At 34.1% G+C, this 10,541-nt stretch overlaps 1 protein-coding gene across 1 annotated transcript; it reads right to left on the bottom strand.

The window, feature by feature from the left end:
- Nucleotides 1-264: 264 nt before the first annotated feature.
- LOC107470355 (uncharacterized) lies at nt 265-3,276 on the bottom strand. Its single transcript, XM_016089753.3, has 9 exons — nt 2,997-3,276; nt 2,793-2,915; nt 2,152-2,232; nt 1,977-2,065; nt 1,793-1,867; nt 1,260-1,321; nt 1,125-1,181; nt 806-985; nt 265-618 (listed from the first exon to the last, which is right to left on the bottom strand). Exons 2-9 carry the CDS (start codon nt 2,913-2,915, stop codon nt 539-541), a joined length of 747 nt encoding a protein of 248 aa, XP_015945239.1. The 5' UTR covers nt 2,997-3,276; the 3' UTR covers nt 265-538.
- Nucleotides 3,277-10,541: the final 7,265 nt, after the last annotated feature.

Here is a 10,541-nt window from a genome sequence, read left to right as displayed (position 1 = left end):
AATTTAGCCGCCAACAATTTTAATCTTGGAATGTTTTATCCACAATACCAGGGCCAGGAAGCCTTCTGTAACTAAAATGTCATTTTCGATACCCGTAAATTTCAAGTGGCTTGAATTCAAAAGATATTTCTTTGAATTCAATTCCAAATATTTTTTATTAGAAAACCTGAATAGCTGAAATCCATATATAAGATCCATATGAGACGATACTAATTTATCGCTAATAATTCGTATCCAAAATTGCAACAGAAACACAAGATCCACTTGAGAAAACTTACTGCTATAATTACGTGTTAAAAAATTTTACAATTATGATTCTCCTTCTTTGTAGTCTGAGATAATGGAAAGCTAACTAATTGAATCTAACGAACTTGGGAAATCAAAGAGGTTACAGAAGAAAATAAAAGAAACAAAACTGCAGGAACATGGCTGCAACACGAACACTTCAAACTAATATTAAAGCATGTCCCATAAAGAACCAAGCACAGGCAACCATCTTCTAACTGAAACATATACACTATAACCGACAACAACTTGATCAAGCAGCTGCTCCCCGGCCTGCTCCATCTCTAATATTACGACCACGTCCACGGCCTCTTCCCCTTCCACGACCACGGCCTGCACAACCATAAAAGTAAGTTATAAAATCTTAAATGCTGAAACGAAATGGAACAATAAGCCTTAAGGAAGTTAAAAGGATGACAAGGAAAACAGATTTTGAATTCAAATGAGGAAACGTTTCCTGTTACTTCTGTTGGCAGTGCAATATGTGCCATTAAATTCAAATATAAGAATGTGCACTTACCACGTGGGGCAGGTGGTGGTGCATCATATTCACCATAGTCGTAGTACCCAACTGGCTGGGCACCATAGCCACGTCCTCGTCCCCGGAAACTACGACCCCTTCCACGGCCACGCCCTCTGCCACCATATCCTCGCCCACCATCCCAACCATCACCATATTCCATACCCCCATTGTACATTCCTACATAGAATATACTGTGCTGTTAGCAAGTATGGTATTTCAAAGAAACCTCCTAGAACACAAATTTTTTTTTTATAATTCTTACATCTAAACTACATCTAACTACAGTGAAGTAAATTATATAAAGAACTTGAAATACCTCTGCCCCTACCCCTTCCACGACCTCGACCTCTTCCTCGCATCCTTGGTGAGCCTTCTGTATCAGATAAATTACAGTGAGAAAGGCATGATAGTCATGCAGATTTCCTGAATATTATAGAACTTATTAATTTACCTCCTTCCTCTTCATATTCATTTAGAGGTTTTACTTGATCAGCTGGAAGAGGAATTTGGTACCTGCATGATGAAATTTACTTAGAATCTTGCCAATATTAAACATATCTAAAATCTACTCAATAAATATAAAGCAAAGGCAGAGCACATTTGACCCAGGTATAAATCTTATTAGGATTATGTTTGGATTTAACTTAGATTTAGCAGCATACTGTGATTAACACCCTATGTTGATCCTGTAGTTTTTAAATATAATGGCAATTGGCAAACAAGAAGACCTTACAAACTTATGGCTGCCTTGAATATATAAACAAATAAACTTGGCAAATTATTGTCGACCTAAGTTGCAGTTCTGTCTATCAGTTAATATCAAACAGCGTCACACCAGAAGTTAAAAAGACATTTGATTTATGAGCATAACATGGTTATGATTTACGAAAGAGAGTAATGAAGTCAGTGTTAAGTCAACTAGTGATAGCTTGACTCATAAATAACAAAACCCATACAAAGCATCTATCCACTAAAAGTTCTTACCCTGTCGAGGATGTATCCAATTCTTTCTTTGACAAAGTAATTGTGATCATTGAAACATGACGAGTAGTCTCCAAACTGATCAAAACACAAAGCCAATTGATCACTCCCATGCAAACAGAAATTAAGCATCTGAATTTCGAAGGATAGCATAATAGAAACCAAAATTAAAATAAAAAACACATACGGAAGAAGGCCTTCTTCTAGTGGCTCCCATGTGTCAGTTATATCAGTTGATCCGATTTGTGTGTTCTGATGCAGACCTACAATCCTTCTCTGAACAAGTAAACCGATCACTTACAAAACCCAAAAATAAAAATATGAAGACCAGCATATCTAAGTAAAGATATCTGCCTTCCCACCTTGATCAGCTCAGCAATCATCACAGTCTTATTGATAGCACGTCCCATTGCTTTAAGAACAATTTCCTCAGATCCTTTCTCCTACAGAAAATACAAGTTAAAAAAAATGATACAATATTAGCCTGATTCTAGAAATTCATACTTGCTAAAGACATCCCAAGTACAATAGAAAGGAGAAATCCCAGCATCAGCAGAAAATCAATTTACAATAGTTAGGTAAACCAACTAAGAGTTTATGTAAACAGAGACAAATAGTTCATAGTTCAAAGCAAAGAAGACGCACAAGAAAATCTGAGACTCATATAAAAGAACCTTTTACGTGATTATAATTTATATTATAATTATAATTATGAGATACTAAAATATCTAGAATTTAGTTTGTTAATTGTACAATGAATTTACTCGTTACTGTAAAATGCTAACACAGTTTATTTTGAATGTTTCCTTAATAGAAAAATACGTTAAATCATTCATCCTAATTAATCTTGTATCTTTCCGATTCACGATCGCAAGTGCTTTATCATCTCAATTGCTTTATTACAAAATCGTTTGGATTCCTGAAATTTAATTGGCCCTCGCACTCTCGCTACAATTGGATTGTAAGGATTGCGTAGTAATGAGAGAATTCAATTAATGAATACCTGAAGGAGAGTGGTGGCGTAGGTGATGTAGTTCCTCATCCTGCCTTGTGTAGTGATGCGTATCTCGTTCTCGTTGATAGGGCTATCTGCCTTGGGCTTCTCCACCCTCTGATACCTATCCATCTGTCAAAAATCAAAACCATAGCAAACATCATTTAACTTTTTATTTTCACCAAAAAGAGGAGCTGGATTGAGAGAAGAGACCTTTGTGTGTGTTGAGAGGGAAGGAGAAAGGGAAGGGGAGATAAGGGAAGGGGAGTATCAAGCTGAAGCGTGTGAAGGTGAGGATTGGAAGGGGGATATGGTTGCTAAGGTGGTGTTTGGCGAGTGCTGAGTGCTGAGTAGCTAAGTGACGCAGTCTCAGGGAGAGGAGAGGCAGGTCGAGTGTTGTGAGATTTCAAGTTAGGGCCCGAAACAGAAGGGGTTATGTGGCTGTTTCTTTCCAGGAGAACTTGGCACATGAGTAGGGCTACTCTGGCCCCGGTCTTATCGCCGATCACACCGCCATCCCCCAACAAACCTTTACATTTCATGGGCCTCTCTCTTTAGTAAGGCCCAATCCTATCTCTCTTTAATTTCACGTTAAGCGAGTAACTTACAAAACTTCTCACTATAATTAATTTTCAATGAAAAAAAGTTTTGTTTATTTTTTAGTGTGTTTAATAAATTTTTAATAGTAAAAATAAAAATATTAAAAAAAATTTTATTTGATAAGATATAATTTATATTTTTTTAAAAGATTTTTTTTAAAAAAAAATATTTTTCACATAATAAATCAACAAAAAATATTTTTATCTTATTTTATCCAAACATAATTGATAGATAAAAAAAATTTTATATGAGATATTCAAACATAAAATTACTTTTATTTTTATAAATATTTTTTTAAAAATATCTTTTTCGAAAATGTTTAAATTTGATATATTATATATAAGTAAATTTTTTAAAAAATAATTTTTAAAACTAATATTTAAAAAAATTATTTGTAAAAAAAAATATCAATCATTTTAATAGTCGTCAAATTAGACCTTAATAATTATATGGGCAAAGTATTTGATGGATTTGTTGGGGAAGAGCTCCATTAAATGATGAAATTATTTAATTTTTTTATCATTTTTTTGTTTTTTTTTTTTTAAAGTAGCTCATGAATGATTTTGTATCAAATAAATATATAACTTTTAATTGAGATATCAGAATGTAGTGTGATTTCAAGACGGAAATAAGATAGAATTATGTGTTCTCTTACGAAGATGATGGTGCTATTTTAGAACTCACTTTTAAGTTTTAAGACTATAGCAAATTTTGAGATTTTTATATTAGAATACCTACTATTATTATTTTACTTACTAAATTGGTACATTAAAATATTAATCTATTACATGCAATTGCATTTTGATAGTTACATTTTTTGCTTTCATCTATTAATCTATTACTATTTTCCTAGCAATGGCAATATCAGAGGATAATGGAAAAGATTAGTAGCATATGATGATTTTGTTACCATGTACAAAGGGTTTAGAAAAGAAAAAAAAGAATTATTTAGAAAAGTATACTTTTTATTTCTTCATTTTTGTGATTACAAGGTTCTTACCAATATAGACCAAGAGTGCGCTAATGAGTACGCTACTTATGGAATAATATTCTAATAAATTACATTTATTTTTTCTGATCCTCTTTGATATTTTTCTGATTTTGTCCCCTAATTATGATATCTAATACTCTCCCTCAAGGTAAGTAGTGGGATCACCAATACTTAGCTTGATTATAACTTTAACAAGGGCTTGTCTTAAAACTGCTTTAGTAAGAATATCAGGCAACTGATCTTCTGATCTCACAAATGGAAGCTCAATAATGTCATTCTCAATTTTTTTTGATAAAGTGTCAATCCACCTCAACATATTTTGTTCTATCATGTTGTACAGGATTTTCTGAAATGCTGATTGCGGCTTTGTTGTCACATTTCAACTGGCTTGGCAATTGTGGTAGAAATCCAATCTCAATCATCAATTTTCTTATCCACAATACTTCAGATATGCCTTTAACGATCTCTCGAAAGCGCTTGAAAGTGCTACAACTTTCTGCTTCTTACTTTTCCAAATTAACAAGTTGCCTCCAACAAGTGTAAAGTAACCAGCTATTGATCTTCTATGTTTGGGTTGCCTGCCCAATAACCTTCAAATGGTCATTCCTTTTTAATATGATTCCACTTCCTGGAGCCCCTACAAATATCGAACTATCCTCATGACGTTTTCCATACGATCTTTTTGTGGCTTATGCATAAACTGACTTACTATTCGCACAACATAAGCTATGTCAGGCCGAGTATGTGATAAGTAAATTAGTTTTCCAACCAGTCGCTGGTACCTTTTCTGATCTGCTAGGGTAGCACCTTCTACTATCTTCAACTTGTGATTAACTTGCATGGGCGTATCTATTGGTTTGCAATCCACCATTCCTGTTTCTGCCAAAAGGTCCAAAATATACTTTCCTTGAGAGATGAAGATTCCTTTGCTGGATCGTAGAACCTCTATTCCTAAGAAATATGTTAGTCTTCCCAAATCCTTCATTTTGAAGTCTGTAAATAGGTTCCTTTTCAATTTTGCAATTTCTTCAGCATCACTTCCCGTTATGATCATATCATCCACATAGATTATTAGGCAAGTGATTAAATCTCTCCGCTTTTTTAAAAAAAGGGTATGATCAAAGTTGCTTTGCTTGTACCCATACCTTTTCATGGCCACTGTAAATCTTCCAAACCAGGCATGTGGAGATTGTTTAAGCCCATAAAGAGCCTTCTTTAACCAACAAACTTCATGTTTTCTAAATCCTGTTGAGAAACCTGGAGGAGCTTCCATGTACACTTCTTCTTTCAACTCTCCATGCAAGAAAGAATTCTTGATGTCAAATTGATGGAGTGGCCAATCTTCATTTGCTGCTATTGAAAACAACACCCTGATAGTATTAATCTTTACAACCGGTGAAAAAGTTTCAGTGTAGTCAATACCATAGGTCTGTGTATAACCTTTGACCACCAACCTTGTCTTGTATCGTTTAATGGTGCCATCTACCTTGTGTTTAATGGTGAAAATCCATTTGCACCTGACAGGCTTTTTTCCTATCGGTAGGATACACTTCTCCCAAGTTTTGTTCTTCTTTAGAGCTTCCATTTCTGTATTCATGGATTTTTGCCATTCAGCTTTCTCATTGGCTTCTCAGACAGTTCTTGGAATGCCTTCTGTCAAGAGTGTGGTGGAAAAAGTCTTTGCAACATTTGTTATTCCTTCTCTAGCCACCCTTATCGGGTATCGTGAGTTATGGAGAACATGTTCTGGTGAGTTCCATCAGGAGGCATCCCTCTATTTTTTCTTGGAGGAAGAATAAAGGTATTGGGCTCTGGTTCTTCATGTTCCAGTGCTATACTGTTATTGTTAGTGGCCTCATTAAAAATAGGGAGTAAATTACCATATTGGAAATTACTTACCTCTTGTCTGATATTCTCAAAAGGACTCTCACTGGTTGTATGTACCGAGTTATTTTCTACGTTGAGTGAAGTATGCTCGGTGGCTCCATCTACTTACTCTGTTTGAATAGTTTTTGGGCAATAAACGTTATTTAGCCAACTTGGTGGTTCATTATTGTTCTCCTCCTGAATGCCATGTTGGCAGCTGAAATAAAATTTGGATTCTAAAAAATTACAATCCATGGTCACATGAATACGACGAGTGATTGGATTGTAGCACCTATACCCCTTTTGGTGTATATCATACCCAACGAAAATACATTTTTCTGCGCAAGGATCAAGTTTGGTTCTATTGACTTTGGGGATATGGACAAAGACAGAACATCCAAATACTCGAGGTGGTAAGGTTAGAATAGGCGGGATTATAGTCTGAGTAGCCAAGACTTGTAAGGGTGTTTTGTGGTGGAGAACTTGGGTAGGTTGGTGATTCAGTAAGTAGCCAGAGGTCGCTATAGCCTCAGGCCAAAAAGTTTTTGGAACTTGTGCATCAAAATGCATGGCTCGAGTAATCTCAAGTAACTTACAATTTTTCCGCTTAGCCACACCATTTTCTTAGGGTGTATTATTTGGGCAGGAAGTTTGATGGATAAGACCATTTTGCATAAAAAAAATTGCGCATTGATTGGTTTATAAATTCCGCACCATTATTTGAACGAAGTACTTGAATTTTCTTATTGAATTGAGTTTGAATCATTTGGTAGAAAGCAAAGAATTTATCAGGTACTTCAGATTTATGTTTTAAAAAGTATACCTAAGTTATGCGAGAAAAATAGGGGCTAGGCCCCAAATAACACAAAATATTAAAAATTATTATGAGAAATAGGGGCTGGTCTCCACACATCAGAGTGTATGAAAAAATACTGGAATTGACTCCAGTGTTGGTTGGAGGAAAAAAACTCTGTGATTTTTTGCACGAATACAAGTTTTACAATTGAGGAGTTGAGTACTACTTGTAAAAGTACTAGGAAATAAACTTTAGGTACCCAAATGAAGGATGTCCGAGACGCCTGTGCCATAACCAAAGTTGCCTAGTAACCGTTCCGTGAGCAAGAATGGCATGATTCTGGTGTGCTACTTCATCAATGTAGTAAAGGCCTTCTCACTCAGTACCACGCTCAATGATCTCCTTCATAAGAATGTTCTGTAAAAGACAAAAGGTAGAGTACATGAGTTCCATACATTTTAGTTTTCTTGTTACTTGACTAACAGACAATAATTTTGATGATAGTGCACGAACATAGAGACAATTTTTTAATTTTAATTTTTCTGAAAAAGTAATGGAGCCCTCCTCCTTTAACATTAATTAATTCTCTACTAGCTGTTTCAATATGGGCTTTTGAGAGTATAGTCAAGCTGTTAAAATCATGGAGATCATGAGTCATAGTATCAGTAGCCCCACAATAAAAAATCCATTCATTTATTTTTTTTAATTGGATTCTGATTTTGGGTCTCCCTTTTATATTGAGTTGCGGTCTGGACTGAGCAGCCAAGGAGTTCAGTAGTCCTTGCCCTGACCGCCGTTGCTGCCTTGCCATCGCGACTTGTTTCCTCTCTTTTGGTCTCGCCACTGCTACTTGTGACCTCTGGATGCTCACAACGGTGGCTCCCTTACTCTGATTTTTCGATGACTTGGGATTATTTTTCTACCAATCTGGGTAACCTACAATCTTAAAGCAGTTTTCTATGGTGTGTTTCTTCTTTCTTCTTCCACCAATTATTTTTTCATCAGAGTTGTCCATAATGAATAATTATCTCCATTTAGTTTGAAACCAATTGACAAATTGTCAGAATTGGTTTGTGATGATCGCATTCCAAGACTAGTGCGGAGCATATTTACAATTTATAATATCAATTCGTCAGAAATGGTTGATTTTGAGTTACTAGAACCTAACTATGCTCTGATAACATGTTACCATGGTACAAAGAGTTTAAGAAAGAAAAGAAGAATTATTTAGAAAAGCATCATTTTTTATTTCTTCATTTATGTGATTACAAGGTTCTTACTAGTATATAGACGAAGAGTACGCTAATTATCGAATAATATCCTAATAAATTACATTGATTTTTTTCTGATTCTTTGATATTTTCCTGATTTTGTTCTCTAATTATGATATTCTATTAGATCTTTAGTTTTACAATTTCATACTTGTACTTGATGTAGTGCAAGTACTGTAGCTTTCTTTTTTTATTTTGTTTTTAAGTGTTGGTTATGTAACATGATTATATTAAGCCCGTAATTTCAACTATAATGAAAATCATGTGGTTGTTGAAATTATCTAAAATAAAAAATTTATATTATTATTATTGGATTCTATAATATTTTTTCATTTTTTCATTTTATTAATAAGTATGTTTGAGTTTTATTTATGAAATTGTAATACATTTGATGACATATTAAAAAAAGGATAAGTACTTTTTTTCATCCTCAAGGTCTGGGTCGAAATCAAAATCGTCTCCAACCTTTCTTTTTTATTAAAATCATCATCAACGTTACAAAACATTATAAAATCATCATTTTGTCCATAATCAACATTTTTCGGACCATTTTTTGTCTTTAATCATGCCGTCGTTTGGGCTGCCTCGGAGGTGCACCCGTCGATGCCCCATGCGTCCAACCTGCTGCCACCGGCCGTCGCAAGCTTGCATGGAGGCACTGCCGCTGCCGTCCAACTCCCGACCCTCCGTTGTTCGCTGTTCGAGTTCTTCCTACCTTCTCCCTTCTGCGCCGCGAAATCACCGATGGCGGCTCTGCTCCTCACATTGTCATTAGTGGCGGTTGTCTGCGGGTTTGGCGCCTCCCAAGAAAGAAATCGAGCCCTATTGTTTCTTCTGCTATTTTGCTTTTGCTTTCTGCCTTCTGCTTCTACTTTTGCTTTTATTTTTGGTTTTGTTGTTGCTTCACTATTGTTGATTCACCCTTCACAATTGTTGTTGTTAATTTATTATTGGTGATACTGCTTCTGATTATAGTAAATTAGTAATTGCTTCTGATTATGTTAATTGCATGATGATGATTTGGCTATAGTGACAGTGTTGATTCACCCTTCTCTTTTCCTGATCTTCGTTCTTCCTATTTTTCTGTTTTCTTTTTTTAATTTTTGAAGAACATATACATGATTGATGATGGATTGTTACTAATTTTGTGATTATTGATGTTGAATTGTTGATTTATTTTGTGATTGGTGTTGTTGCTGAATTTTTTATTTATTTTGTTGTTGTGAATGAGAAGAAGAAGAAGACGAAGAAGAAAGAAAATATGAAAAGAAGAAGATGAAAGATGGGAACTGATGATGATGATGATTTTGGGGCATTTGTTTTTGGAGTGGTTCTTCCCAAGGAAGGCCCTTTTGCGGCTACTCTTGTTGAGAAAGTTGAGGATCTTGTCTCTGGTGGTGGGTCTGGGGTGGAGGGAGAGACGAAGAAACATTGGGTGTGGGTGGGGTGGGGTTTTATTTTTTTAATATTATTTTTATTAATATTTAAGGGTAATTTGGTCAAAAAAATAGAAAATGACGATTTTATAACGTTTTGTAACATTGAGGATGATTTTAATAAAAAAAAGGTCGAGGACGATTTTGATTTCCACCCCAGACTTTGGGAACGAAAAAAGTACTTATTCCTTAAAAAACATTAATAAATTTATATTATACTAAAAATATCTATCATCTTTAATTTTTAAAGCTTTACTGTATAATAAGAATAGAATAGTAGAAATAAAAAACGTAATAAGTTATGAATTAATCTTACATATATATAACTACTTTAGTTTTTACCTTAGTCTTAATCATTTTAGCATGTAAAATGTTATATTTGTACATCAATTATTCTAAAGTCTAAACACAATGCTTATTTAATCTTCAGTTATATCTAAAATATTTTTATTTAATTAACTTTATGGGATAGACAAATATAAAAGGAACATAGATATTTAAAATTTATACTAAATTTTTGCATAATAACACAAAGAAGAAAGTTTTGTCATCATTCAATCTACTTAATATACTAAAATTGAGTTTTTCCCGAGCTACTAAAGGTGACGTGTCGATCTCTCATGCCTCCGTTTTCCCTCCAAAACGAATAAATTTTTTTTCTATTCTAAATTATTTTATTGTAATTATATTATAATTAATACTAAATAAATAATATATAATTATACTAATTTAGCAACATATCTTCATTATAATTATATCAAATCAATATTTAATGCACTATTAAATTACTTATTAATT

This window comes from Arachis duranensis, chromosome 10 (assembly GCF_000817695.3).
Source record: "Arachis duranensis cultivar V14167 chromosome 10, aradu.V14167.gnm2.J7QH, whole genome shotgun sequence".
In the NCBI taxonomy this organism is placed as follows: domain Eukaryota; kingdom Viridiplantae; phylum Streptophyta; class Magnoliopsida; order Fabales; family Fabaceae; genus Arachis; species Arachis duranensis.
The sequence above is the reverse complement of the archived record's forward strand: the minus strand, read 5'-3'. Positions and strand labels throughout refer to the sequence as shown.

Excerpts from the sequence above, each read along its gene's own strand:
- LOC107470355 (XM_016089753.3), bottom strand. The coding sequence starts at position 2,915 with ATGGATAGGTATCAGAGGGTGGAGAAGCCCAAGGCAGATAGCCCTATC. Across the intron at positions 1,322-1,792 it reads TTGGATACATCCTCGACAGG|GTACCAAATTCCTCTTCCAG; the intron begins GTAAGAACTTTT and ends TTCATCATGCAG. Across the intron at positions 986-1,124 it reads TGGAAGGGGTAGGGGCAGAG|GAATGTACAATGGGGGTATG; the intron begins GTATTTCAAGTT and ends TATTCTATGTAG.